General features: G+C 43.8%; 1 protein-coding gene across 1 annotated transcript in view; it reads left to right on the top strand.

Annotated features, from left to right (window-relative positions):
- LOC139577521 (tripartite motif-containing protein 16-like) overlaps positions 1–11,244 on the top strand; it is a 35,164-nt gene extending 23,920 nt beyond the window's left edge. The window contains exons 3-6 of the mRNA XM_071404565.1: positions 8,142–8,375; positions 8,984–9,143; positions 9,269–9,328; positions 9,565–11,244. Coding sequence (XP_071260666.1) covers positions 8,142–8,375; positions 8,984–9,143; positions 9,269–9,328; positions 9,565–10,079 — 969 coding nt within the window. The 3' untranslated portion in view covers positions 10,080–11,244. The remainder of the gene's footprint in view (positions 1–8,141; positions 8,376–8,983; positions 9,144–9,268; positions 9,329–9,564) is intronic.
- The last annotated feature ends 9,276 nt before the right edge of the window (positions 11,245–20,520 follow it).

Raw genomic sequence — 20,520 nt, 5'->3', positions numbered from 1 at the left:
AGGAATGGAATTTATGATGGGCCTATGGAGAATCTACCTCAGAACAATAACATGCAATAAATGAACTTTGGGACAATATGTTTCGTCAGCCAAAATTGTGGTAATGACGATAGATGGAATATGAAAATGAATGTCGTTTTTGTTATGTTAATAAAATTTAAAAGACGACGTTATAACAAAAATATTGTAATTTGAAGAGTTTTCATAACATGTACCTGATGTTTGCATACTGTATGTTGTTTGTAAAATGTCCAGATCAAAGAGAATGTTTTCGTAAAGATGAAATGTGAAGTTAGTTGTCTTGTAAAACCCAGACCTTGCATCCTACCTACATATGCCCAGAGAACTTGTCATAAAGGCGGAAACGCCCATTTCTGACCCGAGGGTATAAAACATGTGAGATAAGAATTTACATATTAGACTAGGTGACCATGCGCTGCAGCCAAGGTCTGAGTAGTCGCAACCCCAAAACGCAACACGAGGTCGAAGAAGACAAAGGAACCTCTGAATATACCACCCTCTGGAGAGATCTGCGGTTGTGGGATGTGCAGTTGCCGTACCAGGCGGTGAGACATGATGCTCTCAATTGTGCACCTGTAAAAGTTTGTGAGAGTTTTAGGTGACAAGCCACATTTTTTCAGCCTCCTGAGATTCCAAAGCCATCTGTCTTTATACAGATCTCACTCCTTTATATACTACATGTATACAAATTATATATTGTATGTTCTTCAGAAAACCAACTTCTGACATAAAACCCTCTTTCACTCCTTATATTCTATGCTTCTGATCATTTATTTAATATCTCAATGTTCAGAGTTTAGCTGATTCCAACATTGGTAATCAAGCCTACCTGTCACGCCCTGACCTTAGAGAGACTTTTAATGTCTCTATTTGGTTTGGTCAGGGTGTGATTTGGGGTGGGCATTCTATGTTTTGTTTTTCTATGATTTTGTATTTCTATGTCTTGGCCGGGTATGGTTCTCAATCAGGGACAGCTGTCTATTGTTGTCTCTGATTGGGAACCATACTTAGGTAGCCCTTTTCCCTCCTTTCTTGGTGGGAAGTTGTCTTTGTTTGTTGGCACTGTAGCCTTAAGCTTCACGGTCGTTTTTGTATGGTTTATTGTTTTTGTCGGCATCATTCTTAAATAAAGGAATATGTACGCTCACCACGCTGCACCTTGGTCCAGTTCATTTAACGGCCGTGACAGAACTTCCCACCACCAATGGACCAAGCAGCGTGGCCAGGAGTATAAGACAACCTGGGAGGAGGTAGAGAGGTGGTCGGTCGACTCAGGGAGAGTGCCAGAGCCCGCCTGGGATTCAATTGAGCAGTACCGGAGTACCGGAGAATGGAGTCGGCGAGACCTACACGGTTAGCGAGGAAGCCCAAGAGGCAGCCCCCAATTTTTTTTGGGGGTGGCACACGAGGAGATTGGCTGAGTCAGGTTGGAGACCTGAGCCAACTCCTCGTGCTTACCGTGGCGAGCGTCGTACTGGTCAGGCACCGTGTTATGCGGTGGAGCGCACGGTCTCCAGTGCGTGTTCACAGCCCGGTGCGCTACATACCAGATCTAGCCCGCGCGCTACATCCCAGCTCTAGCCCTAGCCCGCATCTGCCGGGCTAGGGTGAGCATCCAGCCAGGACGGGTTGTGCCAGCCCTGCTCTCCAGACCTCCAGTGCGCCTCCTCGGCCCAGTATATCCTGCGCCGGCTCTACACACAGTGTCTCCGGTGCATCTGCACAGCCCAGTGCGTCCTGTGCCAGCTCCCCGCATGTGCAGGGCGAAGATAACCATCCAGCCAGGACGGGTTGTGCAGGGTCTAAGCTCGAGACCTCCAGTGCCGCAGGCAGAAAAGTTCAAACTGGAGCAGCAGCACAACCAGGTGGACTGGGGACTGCAAGGAGTCATCAGGCCAGGAAGTCTTGAGGCACGGTCCTAGGGCTCATGTCCTCCGAGAGAAGAGAAAGAGAAAGAGAGAGAGAGAAAGAAAATTAGAGGGAGCATACTTAAATTCACACAGGACACCGGATAAGACAGGATAAATACTCCAGATATAACAGACTGACCCTAGCCACCCGCCACATGAACTATTGCAGCATAATTGCTGGAGGCTGAGACAGGAGGGGTCCGGAGACACTGTGGCCCCGTCTGACTATACCCCCGAATAGGGCCAACCAGGTAGGATATAACCCCACCCACTTTGCAAAAGCACAGCCCCTACACCACTAGAGGGATATCTTCAACCACCGACTTACTACCCTGAGACAATGCCAATTATAGCCCACGAAGATCTCCCCCACGGCACGAACCCGAGGAGGGCGCCAACCCGGACAGGAAGATCACGTCAGAGACTCAACCCACTCAAGTGATGCACACATCCTAGGGACGGCATGGAAGAGCACCAGTAATGACAGTGACTCAGCCCCTGTAATAGGGTTAGAGGCAGAGAATCCCAGTGGAGAGAGGGGAACCGGCCAGGCAGAGACAGCAAGGGCGGTTCATCGCTCCAGTGCCTTTTCGTTCACCTTCACACCCCTGGGCCAGACTACACTCAATCATAGGACCTACTAAAAAGATGAGTCTTCAATAAAGACTCAAAGGTCGAGACCGAGTCTGCGTCTCTCACATGGGTAGGCAGACCATTCCATAAAAATGGAGCTCTATTGGAGAAAGCTCTGCCTCCAGCTGTTTGCTTTGAAATTCTAGGGACTATAAGGAGGCCTGTGTCTTGTGACCATAGCGTACGTGTAAGTATGTACGGCAGGACCACTTCTGAAAGATAGATAGGAGCAAGCCCATGTAATGTTTTTTAGGTTAGCAGTAAAACCTTGAAATCAGCCCAGCCTTAACAGGAAGCCAGTGTAGAGAGGCTAGCACTGGAGTAATGTGATAAAAGAAATTGGTTCTAGTCAAGATTCTAGCAGCCCTGTTTTGCACTAACTGAAGTTCATTTAGTGCTTTATCCGGGTAGCCGGAAAGTAGAGCATTGCAGAAGTCTAACCTAGAAGTGACAAAAGCATGGATTCATTTTTCTGCATAATTTTTGGACAGAAAGTTTCAGATTTTTGTAATGTCACATAGATGGAAAAAATCTGTCCTTGAAACTGTCTTGATATGTTTGTCAAAAGAGAGATCAGCGTCCAGAGTAACGCTGAGGTCCTTTACAATTTTATTTGAGATGACTGTAGAACCATCAAGATGAATTGTCAGATCCAACAGAAGATATCTTTGTTTCTTGGGACCTAGAACTAGCATCTCTGTTTTGTTTAAAAGCAAAACATTTGCCTCCTTTCACTTCCTTATGTCTGAAACACAGGCTTCCAGGGAGGGAAATTTTGAGACTTCACCATGTTTCATCAAAATGTACAGCTGTGTATCGTCCGCATAGCAGTGAAAGTTAACATTATGTTTCCGAATGACATCTCCAAGAGGTAAATATAGAGTGAAAACAATAGAGGTCCCGAAAGAGAACCTTGAGGAACACCGAAATTTACAGTTGATTTGTCAGAGGACAAACCATCCACAGAGGCAAACTGATATCTTTCCGATAGATAAGATGTAAACCAGACCATGACTTCTTACGGCTGAAATCTCGTTAATGGTATCGACTTGACAACAGCCAATGAAAGTGCAGGGCGCCAAATTCAATCAACAGAAATCTCATAATTAAAATTCCTCAAACATACAAGTATTATACACCATTTTAAAGATAAACTTGTTGTTAATCCCACCACAGTGTCAGATTTCAAAAAGGCTTTACAACAAAAGCATACCATGCGATTATGTTAGGTCAGCGCCAAGTGACAGAAAAACACAGCCATTTTTCCAACCAAAGAGAGAAGTCACAAAAAGCAGAAATAGAGATAAAATGAATCACTAACCTTTGATGATCTTCATCAGATGGCACTCATAGGATTTCATGTTAAACAATACATGTATGTTTTGTTTGATGAAGTTCATATTTATATCCAAAAATCTCAGTTTACATTGGCGCGTTATGTTCAGAAATGCATTGTCTCAAACAAACATCCGGTGAAAGTGCAGAGAGCCACATCAAATTACAGAAATACTCATCATAAATGTTGATGAAAATACAAGTGTTATGCATGGAATTAAACATATTCTTCTCCTTAATGCAACCGCTGTGTCAGATTTCAAAAAAGCTTTACGGAAAAAGCACGCCATGCAATAATATGAGTACAGCGCTCAGGAACCAAAACAAGCCATACAGATACCCGCCATGGTGTGGAGTCAACAGAAGTCAGAAATAGCATTATAAATATTCACTTACCTTTGATGATCTTCATCGGAATGCACTCCCAGGAATCCCAGTTCCACAATAAATGTTTGTTTTGTTCGATAAAGTCCATAATTTATGTCCAAATACCTCCTTTTTGTTTGCGCGTTCAGTTCACAAATCCAAATTCACGAGGCGCAGGCCAGACGAAAAGTCAAAAAGTTCCATTACAGTTCGTAGAAACATGTCAAACGATGTGTAGAATCAATCTTTAGGATGTTTTTATGATAAATCTTCAATAATATTCCAACCGGACAATTCCTTTGTCTGTAGAAATTAAAAGGAATGCAGCTAACTCACAGGCGCGCGCCTGACTGAGCTCATGGCATTCTGCCAGACCTCTTAGTCAAACAGCTCTTATTCTCTCCCCCTTCACAGTAGAAGCCTGAAACAAGGTTCTAAAGACTGTTGACATCTAGTGGAAGCCTTAGGAAGTGCAATATGACCCCATAGACACTGTATATTGGATAGGCAAAGACTTGAAAACCTACAAACCTCAGATTTCCCACTTCCTGGTTGGATTTTTTCTCAGGTTCTTGCCTGCCATATGAGTTCTGTTATACTCTCAGACATCATTCAAACAGTTTTAGAAACGCCAGAGTGTTTTATATCCAATAGTAATAATAATATGCATATATTAGCATCTGGGACAGAGTAGGAGGCAGTTCACTATGGGCACGCAATTCATCCAAAAGTGAAAATGCTGCGCCCTATCATAAAGAAGTTAAAAGGTCATTTACCACTTTCCCGAGTGCAGTCCCAGTGCTATGATGGGGTCTAAAACCAGACTGAAGCTTTTTGTATACATTATTTGTCTTCAGGAAGGCAGTGAGTTGTTGCGCAACAGCTTTTTATAATTTTTTTTAGAGGAATGGCAGATTTGATATAGGCCGATAGTTTTTTATATTTTCTGCGTCAAAGTTTGACTTTTTCAAGAGAGGCTTTATTACTGCCACTTTTGGTGAGTTTGGTACACATCCGGTGGATAGAGAGCCGTTTATTATGTTCAACATAGGAGGGCTAAGCACAGGAAGCGGTTCTTTCAGTAGGTTAGTTGGAATAGGGTCCAGTATGCAGCCTGAAGGTTTAGAGGCCATGACTATTTTCATCAATGAGTGTCTCCCTTTATCCTAGGTCCTGGCAGTGTTGTGCAGACTCAGGACAACTGAGCTTTGGAGAAATACACAGATTTAAAGAGAGTCCGTATTTTGCTTTCTAATGATCATGATCTTTTCCTCAAAGAAGTTCATGAATTGATCACTGCTGACGTGAAAGCCATCCTCTCTTGGGGAATGTTGCTTTTTAGTTAGCTTTGCAACAGTATCAAAAATAAATCTAAGATTATTCTTATTCTCCTCAATTAATTTGCAAAAATAGGATGATCGAGAAGCAGTGAGGGCTCTTCGATACTGCACGGTACTGTCTTTCCAAGCTAGTCGGAAGACTCCCAGTTTGGTGTAGCACCATTTCCGTTCCAGGGCTCGGGTACTTTCTGTATACCAGGGAGCTAGATTCTTATGACAAATGTTTTTTTGTTTTTAGGGGTGCGACTGCATCTAGAGTACTACGCAAGTGTAAAATAATTTCCTCAGTGAGGTGGTTAACCGATTGTTGTACTGTGACATCCTTGGGTAGGTGGAGGGTGTCTGGAAGGGCATCTAGGAATCTTTGAGTTGTCCGATAATTTATAGCACGGCTTTTGATGATTTCTGGATATGGTTATTCTGGATATGGTTATACTGGATATGGTTATACTGGATACGGTTATACTGGATATGGTTATACTGGATACTGTAACGGCAGCCTTCCTCCTCTTCAAGAGAAGAAAAGGTGTAGCAGGGATCGGACCAACACGCAGCGTAGCCAGTGCTCAACATGTTTAATGATGACCATAAACGTGAACACTTAACAAATAACAAAATAACAAAATGTGGCAAACCGATACAGTCCTAGCTGGTGCAGAGAAAACACAAAGACAGGAAACAACCACCCACAAATCCGAGACGCACTGGAGACCAGATGTGTTGAGCCGGCTTCATGGCACCTGGCTCGATGCCCACTCTAGCCCGGCCGATACGTAAGGCTGGTATGGTCAAGGTGGGGGGACGGCTCAGTTGGCCAGTCTGGGTAGGGAGAGGCATTCACAAGGGATGCCCTCTGTTGGGGCAGCTATACACTCTTGTTATTGAGACATTTCTGAGCCTGCTACGTAGGAGGCTACAGGGAGTGTGGGAGCCAGGCACAGGGTTGGGGACAGACATAGCAGTGTCAGCATATGCTGATGACGTCTGTATTTGATAGGGATGAGCTTGCCCCAGGTAAACTGGGGCAAGAGTGAGGCTCTGTTATCTGGAGCATGGAGGGACTGGGCACCTCCACAGCTTCCAGGGGGGTTGCAGTGGGGCTGTGAGTGACTCAAGATGCTTGGTGTGTCTCTGGGCTCGGAGGGGTGGGTTCGGAAGTTCTGGGAAGGAGTGTCACAAGTGGTGGTGTCGAGGATGACGAAGTGGAGGTGGCTCCAAGTGTCATACAGAGGGAGGGTGCTGATCATCAACAACTTGGCAGAATCCTCCTTATGGCAGAAACTGGCCATTTTCAACCCCCCGGTAGTCTGCTTGTGGACCTGCAGAGTAAGTTAGTGAATTATTTTCTGGTCGGGGTGGGGGAGAGTTGACACAGCAGGCGGGACTGATGTCTCTTAGGCTGCTGGAGAGAGTCATGGGGGAGGTCCAGGAGGCTCTGCCTGACCCAGTGAGGAGGGGGCTGGAGCAGCCCGAGGAGGGGCCTCTACCGTTTCCACCACTGCAAGTGACAGCAGAGACTGGGGACTGGCAGGAGAGTCCAGAGAACTTACTGACTTTTAACACTCTGAGCCTGGGGGAGTTTTCAGAGGTGGGGGGTAAGGTGCTGTACACCCTCAGTGTCAAGGTTAGACACACCAGGAGCTTAGCGGGAGTGAAGGGGCATTTTTTGGTGCCATTTAGGGAAAATGGAATTGGGTTTGTGGCTGGATCAGCAGCTCTTCATCAACCGGCCGGAGAGACTCAATACAGCAGGGGTCTCTGTTTTCTATGCTGCAGTACTGAGGGCCTGGCAGCTGCTGAGACCCACACGAGAGGGGGGTGTGGTGCCTGGGTCGTGGGTATGGGAGGAGACCATCTTCCACAACCCACTGATCACTGGGTTTGGTGGACCTGGAGAGCAGGGTGGCAGCGTTCTGACTCAAAACAGCACAGAGGCTACTGTACCGTATGGAGGTGGGCTTAGTGGGAGTGAAGGGGCATCAGTGGCAGGGGGTTGTGGGGGCTGAGAGCATGGCAGGGTATAGGTGGAGGGTGCTCTATAAGCTCCCAGTGCTGGAAAGGTCAGGGGTCATCCAGTGGAGGGTATTACATGGAGCCCTGGACACCAATAGTTGGTTGGCTCGGGATGACCTGGGGGTTGGGGAGGGGTGTCCGTTTTCTGCAATGACAGACTGTTCATCATGTTTTTTCTGTGTTGCCAGGGTAATGCCATTACTGTTGACACCTTAGGGTTGAGTTTGAGTTTTACAAAATGATCAACAGTGTGGAGATGTTTCAGGAGATATGGGGGCTCAGGGGGGCTGTCTGTACGGCTGGAGAGGAGGGGTTGGATGACGGTTGGAATGTGGTGCTGGATGGTGTATTGTACTGTGGTGTTGGGTACTGTATAATGTGGTTGTGTGGATGTTGTGGGGGCACGCAATGTGTTTTTAGGAGGAGGGGGGTGCTATGAGGATAGCTCATTAAAGTAATACAAGTCAGTCTCTCGCTCTCCCCCCCTCTCTCTCTCTCCCTCTCTCTTTCTCTCTCTTACCAGCACTCTGCACAGGCAGCAGTGGAGGACAGTGATCAGATCTTTACTGAGCTGATCCGCTCCATTGAGAGAAGGCGCTCTGAGGTGAAGGAGCTGATCAGAGCCCAAGAGAAGGCTCAAGTGAGTGAAGCTGAAGGACTCCTGGAGCAACTGAAGCAGGAGATAGCTGAGCTGAGGAAGAGAAGCACTGAGCTGGAGCAGCTCTCACACACAGAGGATCACATCACTTTCCTCCAGGTAACTAAACTGTCTTGATACATGTGATATGAAATTAAAACTCTCAATCATTTGGTTCTGTTCTGTTACAATAATTTTGTTCTCAGTTGTTCATAATACCCAATTTAATGAATTACTTAGCCTGAAAACCAGAATTTGTAAGAAACTGGTTGAAATGAATCAGGCGGAGGCCCAGCTACAATTATCAGGAATGTTTATTTAGAGAGCTCTCCTTATCATTTCCGGTACATTGGTCTATATAACTCACATTTCGTCATAAACTTCCCTCCTCCTCTTAGATACAATGGCAACTTAGTTCGCAAGTCTTCTTCTCATATATTTGTCTGCCACCTGTTATACAATCTACTACAAGCCCAAGGTCTTCCCCTCCCTGGGTGGGGAAACTTCCTTCCCTGTTATCAGTTTCACAGTGGTCACAAGTTGTCTGCCACAGTTCCTTGCCTACCAACAGTCCCTTTTTCTTATGGACAAACATTCTTCATCAGACAGGATATAATTTGTTAGTTATAATTCTACGTTAAATGTATACATCATTTAGTCATTATTCATAAAATTCCCATAACATGTTCTCTCTTTGTCTCTCTCTCTCTCTTTCTCTCTCTCTCCAGAGTTATCAGTCTCTCTCCAGTATAAGTGTATCTTCAGACTTACCCAGCATCGTTGTCCGTCCTCTTCAGTACTTTGGAGATGTGAGTAAGACTGTGTCTGAACTGAGAGAGAAACTAGAAGACTTCCTTAAAGGAGAATGGACCAAGATCTCCACTACAGGTGGGTTGAAAATAATAACAACATCAACTTTAGAGCATTGAAAGTTCCCTACTAGTCATATACATGTGGAATATGGTATGATGATAACATTCCCTCTCTCTGTCAATGTGTTTGTGTGTCTGTAGTGAATATAGTTGATGTTGTACTGCCTCCAGAGCCCAAGACCAGAGAACAGTTGTTACAATGTGAGTCTCTTTATTGTGAAGTAACTAACAGTCTCGTTTTACTGACACTCCTAACAATCCCTCTAGAAATATATAGCAATAGTAGATCTAATCAAAGACTGGGTATCTATCTGACTCCTCATATTTCTCTGATTTGATCTCTGCTGTGCTCTAATCAAAGACAGGGTAGATGCAGTATCTGACTTAACTTATTGTTCTAACTCCCCTAATTGGTCTCTGGTCTGCTCTTCTCACAGATTCTTGTCAGCTCACACTGGACCCAAACACAGCAAACACAGACCTCTCTCTGTCTGAAGGGAACAGAAAGGTGACCTATACAGACCAAGTCCAACCACATCCTGACCATCCAGACAGATTTACTAACTACTACCAGGTTCTGTGTAGAGAGGGTCTGTCTGGACGCTGTTACTGGGAGGTGGAGTGGAGTGGGGAGTGTTTTGATATAGCAGTCTCATATAAAGACATCAGCAGAACAGAGAGAGATAGTGGATTTGGACTCAATGACAAGTCCTGGAGTTTAGAGTGCTCTAGTGATGGTTATTGTTTCATACACAATGATGTTGAGACTAAAGTATCAGGCCCTCAGTCCTCCATAGTAGGAGTGTACCTGGATCACAAGGCAGGTACTCTGTCCTTCTACAGGGTCTCTGACACAATGACCCTCCTCCACAGAGTTCAGACCACATTCACTCAGCCCCTCTATCCTTGTTTTTATCTCTTTTTTGGTACTGCTGAGTTGGTTAAACTGTAGTAGGGTCCACATAGATACTAGTCATGCTGGTGTAGTCTATAGCTGAGTTGGTTAAACTGTAGTAGGGTCCACATAGATACTAGTCATGCTGGTGTAGTCTATAGCTGAGTTGGTTAAACTGTAGTAGGGTCCACATAGATACTAGTCATGCTGGTGCAGTCTATAGCTGAGCTGGTTAAACTGTAGTAGGGTCCACATAGATACTAGTCATGCTGGTGTAGTCTATAGCTGAGCTGGTTAAACTGTAGTAGGGTCCACATAGATACTAGTCATGCTGGTGTAGTCTCTATCTGAGCTGGTTAAACCAGTAGGGTCCACATAGATACTAGTCATGCTGGTGTAGTCTATAGCTGAGCTGGTTAAACTGTAGTAGGGTCCACTTAGATACTAGTCATGCTGGTGTAGTCTATAGCTGAGCTGGTTAAACTGTAGTAGGGTCCACATAGATACTAGTCATGTTGGTGTAGTCTATAGCTGAGCTGGTTAAACTGTAGTAGTGTCCACATAGATACTAGTCATGCTGGTGTAGTCTATAGCTGAACTGGTTAAACTGTAGTAGGGTCCACATAGATACTAGTCATGCTGGTGTAGTCTATAGCTGAGCTGGTTAAACTGTAGTAGGGTCCACATAGATACTAGTCATGCTGGTGTAGTCTATAGCTGAACTGGTTAAACTGTAGTAGGGTCCACATAGATACTAGTCATGCTGGTGGTGATGGTCCCCAGATGTGATGATTCATTCTGCTCTGTTTTATGTACAATGATTTGATCTTCAGAAGATGTTATGAATTAAAATTCAATACATTCATATTGTTTTAATCTTGTGCATTTCCATGAATCATGATGTGTGGTGTTGATGTATATTGGTTGTCATTCAGAGCCATTGATATGTTTTCTCAGTTGGTTCTCTGTCTCTATGTAATTCTCCTCAGTATCATTGAACAGCTTGTAGGCTCGGCCCTAATTGATGTGTTCTCTGTCACCTGGAGCTGCATGGAAAATGGTCCAGGAACAAAAGGACAATTCAGGACTAGCCAATTACAAGCTGGTATCACTTACTTTCTACAAAACTATATGGTCTGGTTTCCCAGACACAGATTAAAACTAGTCCTGGACTAAAAGGTATGTTCAATGTAGATGTCCAGGAACCAGCCCTAAATTTGGCATCTTTCATCCTCCCATACTGCTCAGTCAAGCAACATTAAACCTGTCCAGCAGGTGGTGCTGTTGACCAAACAATAAAACCAGCAGATATCTTGACTTGCCACTCAGTATATCAGTAATGTTCAGAATAGTACTTTAATATCATTGGAGATTGATGGTCTTATTAATCCACTATCCAGAGTCAGGAACAGATGAAGTTAGGTCTGCTACTGTTCAGTGATTAAATATGATTTATGGTGATGGGAAATAAAAAATACAACACTAAACTTCATGTAGTAATAGTTTTCCTTTGTTATTTATTCCAAGGTGTGTCTTTAACTTGTAAATGTATTGTGTGGAGGTGAGCTAGTGGTGTGGCTGATAGAATAGAATGAAAAGGGAGGATGAGAGGGGAAATGGGCAGATATATCAGACAGATGAGGGAGAGAAAGATGTTCATACAGGAGTTAGTGTCTCTGTTCCAAATAGCTCCCTATTCCCTGCATAGTGCACTAGGTTTCTTTAGACCAGATCTACAGTAGTGTTCTAGATGTTAGATTGTTTCTCCCTGTCATTACAACATGACAATATGGTAATGACTTTAGTGGGGTCCTCCTCTTTGTTGTTATTGTAATTTTGTTATGTGTGTTGTCAGGTTGTTCCTCTGTGTTCCTAATTGAAAATCCATTAACAATGAATCACAAACTAATTATATTCCAGTTGCTGACATCCCTCAGTTCTGTTCAGACCCATTGAACTGGGTCACATTCTTTTATTTCAATTTAAAGTTGTATTAAGTTGTTTAATCAACAAACAAAACACATCCCACATTCAGACATAAATAATATAATAAAATTAAACAAAACAACAGATTTGCAGCAGCAGCACTGTGATCATGTTAGCTATTTCCAGCCTTAGCTGAGTCAACGAGTAAAGAATTAGTTTTACAGCACCTTACACAACATGTACATACACTCATTTCCCTAATCAGTCCATTCTCTCTGTCCAATGTGAAATATAGTTGAGTAATGGAGACCAGAGTCTATCAAACCTGGGCTGTCTCTTGCAGAGGTCATCAGTGAGCTTTCAAGGAAGAAAGTCAACAATCTGGTCAATCCACATTTTAAATGTAGGAGAAGAAGTAGATGACCACAGTAGGAGAATACATTTCTTATCAAAGTATGTGATGTCATAAAAAATAATGATCTGTCTGGATCACAGTATGTAATGTCATAAACACATGTTCTCTGTCTGGATCACAGTATGTGATGTCATAAACACATTTTCTATGTCTGGATCACAGTATGTGATGTCATAAACACATGTTCTCTTTCTGGATCACAGTATGTGATGTCATAAACACATGTTCTCTGTCTGGATCACAGTATGTGATGTCATAAACACGTGTTCTCTGTCTGGATCACAGTATGTGATGTCATAAACATGTGTTCTCTGTCTGGATCACAGTATGTGATGTCATAAACACATGTTCTCAGTCTGGATCACAGTATGTGATGTCATAAACACGTGTTCTCTGTCTGGATCAAGAACAAAATCCTGCTGGAGATTAAAAAGACAGAGACACTGGGTCATATCAAACTGTATATGTTCTGTTCAGCAGTATGTATAGACTGAAGACAGAGACACTGGGTCATATCAGACTGTATATGTTCAGTTCAGTATGTATAGATTGAAGACAGTGCCACTGGGTCATATCAAACGGTACATGTTCTGTTCAGCAGTATGTATAGATTGAAGACAGAGACACTGGGTCCTATCAAACGGTACATGTTCTGTTCAGCAGTATGTATAGATTGAAGACAGAGACACTGGGTCCTATCAAACGGTACATGTTCTGTTCAGCAGTATGTATAGATTGAAGACAGAGACACTGGGTCATATCAGACTACATGTTCTGTTCAGCAGTATGTATAGACTGAAGACAGAGACACTGGGTCATATCAGACTATATGTTCTGTTCAGCAGTATGTATAGACTGAAGACAGAGACACTGGGTCCTATCAAACGGTACATGTTCTGTTCAGCAGTATGTATAGATTGAAGACAGAGACACTGGGTCCTATCAAACGGTACATGTTCTGTTCAGCAGTATGTATAGATTGAAGACAGTGCCACTGGGTCATATCAAACGGTACATGTTCTGTTCAGCAGTATGTATAGATTGAAGACAGAGACACTGGGTCCTATCAAACGGTACATGTTCTGTTCAGCAGTATGTATAGATTGAAGACAGAGACACTGGGTCCTATCAAACGGTACATGTTCTGTTCAGCAGTATGTATAGATTGAAGACAGAGACACTGGGTCCTATCAAACGGTACATGTTCTGTTCAGCAGTATGTATAGATTGAAGACAGTGCCACTGGGTCATATCAAACGGTACATGTTCTGTTCAGCAGTATGTATAGATTGAAGACAGTGCCACTGGGTCATATCAAACGGTACATGTTCTGTTCAGCAGTATGTATAGATTGAAGACAGAGACACTGGGTCCTATCAAACGGTACATGTTCTGTTCAGCAGTATGTATAGATTGAAGACAGAGACACTGGGTCCTATCAAACGGTACATGTTCTGTTCAGCAGTATGTATAGATTGAAGACAGAGACACTGGGTCCTATCAAACGGTACATGTTCTGTTCAGCAGTATGTATAGATTGAAGACAGAGACACTGGGTCATATCAAACGGTACATGTTCTGTTCAGCAGTATGTATAGATTGAAGACAGAGACACTGGGTCCTATCAAACGGTACATGTTCTGTTCAGCAGTATGTATAGATTGAAGACAGAGACACTGGGTCCTATCAAACGGTACATGTTCTGTTCAGCAGTATGTATAGATTGAAGACAGAGACACTGGGTCCTATCAAACGGTACATGTTCTGTTCAGCAGTATGTATAGATTGAAGACAGAGACACTGGGTCCTATCAAACGGTACATGTTCTGTTCAGCAGTATGTATAGATTGAAGACAGTGCCACTGGGTCATATCAAACGGTACATGTTCTGTTCAGCAGTATGTATAGATTGAAGACAGAGACACTGGGTCCTATCAAACGGTACATGTTCTGTTCAGCAGTATGTATAGATTGAAGACAGAGACACTGGGTCCTATCAAACGGTACATGTTCTGTTCGGCAGTATGTATAGATTGAAGACAGAGACACTGGGTCCTATCAAACGGTACATGTTCTGTTCAGCAGTATGTATAGATTGAAGACAGAGACACTGGGTCCTATCAAACGGTACATGTTCTGTTCAGCAGTATGTATAGATTGAAGACAGAGACACTGGGTCCTATCAAACGGTACATGTTCTGTTCAGCAGTATGTATAGATTGAAGACAGAGACACTGGGTCCTATCAAACGGTACATGTTCTGTTCGGCAGTATGTATAGATTGAAGACAGAGACACTGGGTCCTATCAAACGGTACATGTTCTGTTCAGCAGTATGTATAGATTGAAGACAGAGACACTGGGTCCTATCAAACTGTATATCTAATATGTTCAGTTCGGCAGTATGTATAGATTGCCAAAATCTGGTAATCTCTCTACAACTCCAAAATAGATGAATATAGGTTCCACTTTCAGAGGTACATCTTTTACAATCAGGAGAAATTTAAAAGGACTCATTCTATGGAGTCTCACTGAGGTGTAATAGAATGTGTAATTAGATTATTTCATTTTACAGGAGTAAAGGAGGAGTCCACATTCTCAGAAAGGAGATATATGATATAGGAGATGTAGTCTTTGATGGACTGTTCTGTAGCAAGAAGGCTCTCAACTTCATTCAGCTGAGCTCTAAACCTCCCCTTGGAAGTCAATGAGGAAATGACCTGTCTAATCTGAAGATATGAAAACAAACTGGATCTTGGCACATTGAATTCACTGCAGAGCTCTTGAAAGGCTTTCAGTGTAGTAGTGTTCTGATGTAACAGGTCTGAAAAGGTTCTGAACACTAGAGAATGCCAAAGATGAAAGTTGGCATCACTCAGGGCTTTTGGCAAGTTTGGGTTGCGTACAATAGGTGAGTGGAATCACTCAGGGCTTTTGGCAAGTCTGAGTTGTATACTATAGGTGAGTGAGAGCATATCTGGGATTAATTTTTACTTTATTTCATTTATTTAACTAGGCAAGTCAGTTAAGAACAAATTCTGATTTACAATGATGGCCAAACCCGGACGACACTGGACCAATTGTGAGCCGCACTATGGGACTCCCGATCAGGACCGGATGTGATGCAGCCTGGTTGTCAAGGTATTTCCTGTAGTCCTTCCATGCTAGTAGGGTGCTGTAAATCACAAAGGTTCTGGCGATGTTGACCACTTCACTAAAGTTATTCATGAATAGAATTGAGCTTAGGGACAATGAACCACAGGATTGGGCCTCTATCTGAATCCACATTGAGTCTTGTCTTTTTGTGATCCATGTTAACATGTTGTGGATTTGGGCAGACCAGTAGTACAATTGAAGGCAGGAAATGGTAAGACCACCCTTAGATTCAGGTTGCAATAGAGTGGAGAACTTGATCCTAGGGTTTTTATTGGCCCATATACATTTGGTGATGCTTTGGTTGGTTGTTTTGAAAATAGAAACTGGGCGATATCATGGGAGCATCTGAAATAAATAGTTGAATCTAGGGAGGATGTTCATACAGAACATTGATTCTTCCCACTAAGCTGATTGGGAGGGAGATCCAGGTTCAGAGATCATTCTCAATTCGATCAAGAACTGGGAGATAATTTTCCTTGAAAAGGCAATTCAGGCCTGTTGTTACAAAGATCCCAAGGTATTGAAACCTCTGTGTCTTCCATTGGAACAGACAGAGTGTCTTCATAGAGCTGGTGAGTGTCTTCCATTGGAACAGACAGAGTGTCTTCATAGAGCTGGTGAGTGTCTTCCATTGGAACAGACAGAGTGTCTTCATAGAGCTGGTGAGTGTCTTCCATTGGAACAGACAGAGTGTCTTCATAGAGCTGGTGAGTGTCTTCCATTGGAACAGACAGAGTGTCTTCATAGAGCTGGTGAGTGTCTTCCATTGGAACAGACAGAGTGTCTTCATAGAGCTGGTGAGTGTCTTCCATTGGAACAGACAGTGTCTTCATAGAGCTGGTGAGTGTCTTCCATTGGAACAGACAGAGTGTCTTCATAGAGCTGGTGAGTGTCTTCCATTGGAACAGACAGAGTGTCTTCATAGAGCTGGTGAGTGTCTTCCATTGGAACAGACAGAGTGTCTTCATAGACTCCTTTTGTGTCTGTACAGGCAGACGGGACCACTGACGTCTCTTATAAATTACAGATGGTGATAGTGCTGTGCTACATGTTACCAGACAACAGTGTGTGAGAGGTTGTTGTAGAGGTGAAGGACAAAACTGGTGTTGGCCTCTCCAACACTATCAAACAAGTCCTAGCACCACTGCATGTCAAGTTGTACAAACCTGTGACAGGGCAGCGGTGATGAGTGGTAATGTACCTGGTGTCCAAACGCTAGGATTCCTTTCCCACCACACAACTCCAGTGTACTACAAAGCTATGGCCTGAGGGCAACCAGGAGAAGTTGAACAGGGAGCTGTTCACTGTCTACCTGCATCCTGGGCTGCACACTGGAAAACAACACTTGATTGAAATCAGTCTACGAGAACAATCTGCAGGAGGCCAAATCATCATCTTCACTCTGATGACAATCGGCGAGTCAGAGAGAAACTTTTCAACCTTAAAAGGATAAAAGCCTTCATACGCAACTCCATGGGTCAGAAAAGGTTAAATGCATTGGCCATGCTGTCAATCCAGCATGACTTCATCCTGAGAATGCCCGACTTTGATAAAGTCATTGAGAAGTTTTCCCACAAGAAGGACCGCTGTGCCAACTTCCTGTTCATGTGAGCACGGCATAACAATGGTCCATAAATATGTCTAGTATGCTGCTGCATAAATGATGTAATATATTTATTTTATTTTTTATTTATTTAACCTTTATTTAACCAGGTAGGCAAATTGAGAACACGTTCTCATTTACAATTGCGACCTGGCCAAGATAAAGCAAAGCAGTTCGACACATACAACAACACATAGTTACACATGGAGTAAAACAAACATATAGTCAATAATACAGTGAAAAAAATAAGTCTATATACAATGTGAGCAAGTGAGGTGAGATAAGGGAGGTGAAGGCAAACAAATATATGTATAAATAAATAAAAATATAAAAGGCCATGGAGGCGAAGTGAATACAACACAGCAAGTAAAATAAAAACTAAAAACACTGGAATGGTTGGTTTGCAGTGGAAGAAAGCGCAAAGTAGAGACAGAAATAATGGGTTGCAAAGGAGCAAAATAAATAAATAAATAAATACAGTAGGTAAAGAGGTAGTTGTTTGGGCTAAATTATAGATGGGCTATGTACAGGTGCAGTAATCTATGAGCTGCTCTGACAGCTGGTGCTTAAAGCTAGTGAGGGAGATAAGTGTTTCCAGTTTCAGAGATTTTTGTAGTTCGTTCCAGTCATTGGCAGCAGAGAACTGGAAGGAGAGGCGTCCAAAGGAAGAATTGGTTTTGGGGGTGACTAGAGAGATATACCTGCTGGAGCGCGTGCTACAGGTAGGTGCTGCTATGGTGACCAGCGAGCTGAGATAAGGGGGGACTTTACCTAGCAGGGTCTTGTAGATGACCTGGAACCAGTGGGTTTGGCGACGAGTATGAAGCGAGGGCCAGCCAACGAGAGTGTACAGGTCGCAGTGGTGGGTAGTATATGGGGCTTTGGTGACAAAACGGATGGCACTGTGATAGACTGCATCCAATTTATTGAGTAGGGTTTTGGAGGCTATTTTGTAAATGACATCACCGAAGTCGAGGATTGGTAGGATGGTCAGTTTTACAAGGGTATGTTTGGCAGCATGAGTAAAGGATGCTTTGTTGCGGAATAGGAAGCCAATTCTAGATTTGACTTTGGATTGGAGATGTTTGATGTGAGTCTGGAAGGAGAGTTTACAGTCTAACCAGACACCTAGGTATTTGTAGTTGTCCACATATTCTAAGTCAGAGCCGTCCAGAGTAGTGATGTTGGACAGGCGGGCAGGTGCAGGCAGCGATCGGTTGAAGAGCATGCATTTAGTTTTACTTGTATTTAAGAGCAATTGGAGGCCACGGAAGGAGAGTTGTATGGCATTGAAGCTCGCCTGGAGGGTTGTTAACACAGTGTCAAAAGAAGGGCCAGAAGTATACAGAATAGTGTCGTCTGCGTAGAGGTGGATCAGAGAATCACCAGCAGCAAGAGCGACATCATTGATGTATACAGAGAAGAGAGTCGGTCCAAGAATTGAACCCTGTGGCACCCCCATAGAGACTGCCAGAGGCCCGGACAACAGACCCTCCGATTTGACACACTGAACTCGATCAGAGAAGTAGTTGGTGAACCAGGCGAGGCAATCATTAGAGAAACCAAGGCTGTCGAGTCTGCCGATGAGGATGTGGTGATTGACAGAGCCAAAAGCCTTGGCCAGGTCAATGAATATGGCTGCACAGTATTGTTTCCTATCGATGGCGGTTAAGATATCGTTTATGACCTTGAGCGTGGCTGAGGTGCCCCATGACCAGCTCTGAAACCAGATTGCATAGCGGAGAAGGTATGGTGGGATTCGAAATGGTCGGTAATCTGTTTGTTGACTTGGCTTTCGAAGACCTTAGAAAGGCAGGGTAGGATAGATATAGGTCTGTAGCTGTTAGGGTCAAGAGTGTCCCCCCCTTTGAAGAGGGGGATAACCGCAGCTGCTTTCCAATCTTTGGGAATCTCAGACGACACGAAAGAGAGGTTGAAGAGGCTAGTAATAGGGGTGGCCACAATTTCAGCAGATAGTTTTAGAAAGAAAGGGTCCAGATTATCTAGCCCGGCTGATTTGTAAGGGTCCAGATTTTGCAGCTCTTTTAGAACATCAGCTGACTGTATTTGGGAGAAAGAGAAATGGGGAAGGCTTGGGCGAGTAGCAGAGGGGAGGGCAGTGCTGTTGTCCGGGGTAGGGGTAGCCAGGTGGAAAGCATGGCCAGCCGTAGAAAAATGCTTATTGAAATTCTCAATTATAGTGGATTTGTCGGTGGTGACAGTGTTTCCTATCTTCAGAGCGGTTGGAAGCTGGGAGGAGGTGTTCTTATTCTCCATGGACTTTACGGTGTCCCAGAACTTTTTTGAATTTGTGTTGCAGGAAGCAAATTTCTGCTTGAAAAAGCTAGCCTTGGCTGTTCTAACTGCCTGTGTATATTGGTTTCTGGCTTCCCTGAAAAGTTGCATATCACGGGGGCTGTTCGATGCTAATGCAGAACGCCATAGGATGTTTTTCTGTTGGTTAAGGGCAGTCAGGTCAGGAGAGAACCAAGGGCTATATCTGTTCCTGGTTCTAAATTTCTTGAATGGGGCATGCTTATTCAAGATGGTGAGGAAGGCATTTTTTAAAAATGTCCAGGCATCCTCTACTGACGGGATGAGATCAATATCCTTCCAGGATACCCCGGCCAGGTCGATTAGAAAGGCCTGCTCGCTGAAGTGTTTCAGGGAGCGTTTGACAGTGATGAGTGGAGGTCGTTTGACCGCTGACCCATTACGGATGCAGGCAATGAGGCAGTGATCGCTGAGATCTTGGTTGAAAACAGCAGAGGTGTATTTGGAGGGCAGGTTTGTTAGGATGATATCTATGAGGGTACCCGTGTTTACGGAATTGGGGTGGTACCTGGTAGGTTCATTGATAATTTGTGTGAGATTGAGGGCATCAAGCTTAGATTGTAGGGTGGCTGGGGTGTTGAGCATGTTCAAATTTAGGTCGCCTAGCAGCACGAGCTCTGAAGATAGATGGGGGGCAATCAGTTCACATATAGTGTCCAGAGCACAGCTGGGGGCAGAGGGTGGTCTATAGCAGGCGGCAACGGTGAGAGACTTGTTTTTAGAGAGGTGGATTTTTAAAAGTAGAAGTTCAAATTGTTTGGGAACAGACCTGGATAGTAAAACAGAACTCTGCAGGCAATCTTTGCAGTAGATTGCAACACCGCCCCCTTTGGCCGTTCTATCTTGTCTGAAAATCGTGTAATTGGGGATGAAAATGTCTGAATTTTTGGTGGTCTTTCTAAGCCAGGATTCAGACACGGCTAAAACATCCGGGTTGGCAGAGTGTGCTAAAGCAGTGAACAAAACAAACTTAGGGAGGAGGCTTCTAATGTTAACATGCATGAAGCCAAGGCTATTACGGTTACAGAAGTCATCAAAAGAGAGCGCCTGGGGAATAGGAGTGGA

This window comes from Salvelinus alpinus, chromosome 6 (genome assembly GCF_045679555.1).
Source record: "Salvelinus alpinus chromosome 6, SLU_Salpinus.1, whole genome shotgun sequence".
Lineage (NCBI taxonomy): Eukaryota > Metazoa > Chordata > Actinopteri > Salmoniformes > Salmonidae > Salvelinus > Salvelinus alpinus.
Note: the sequence above shows the minus strand (reverse complement) of the source record. Positions and strands in the feature narration are given on the sequence as shown.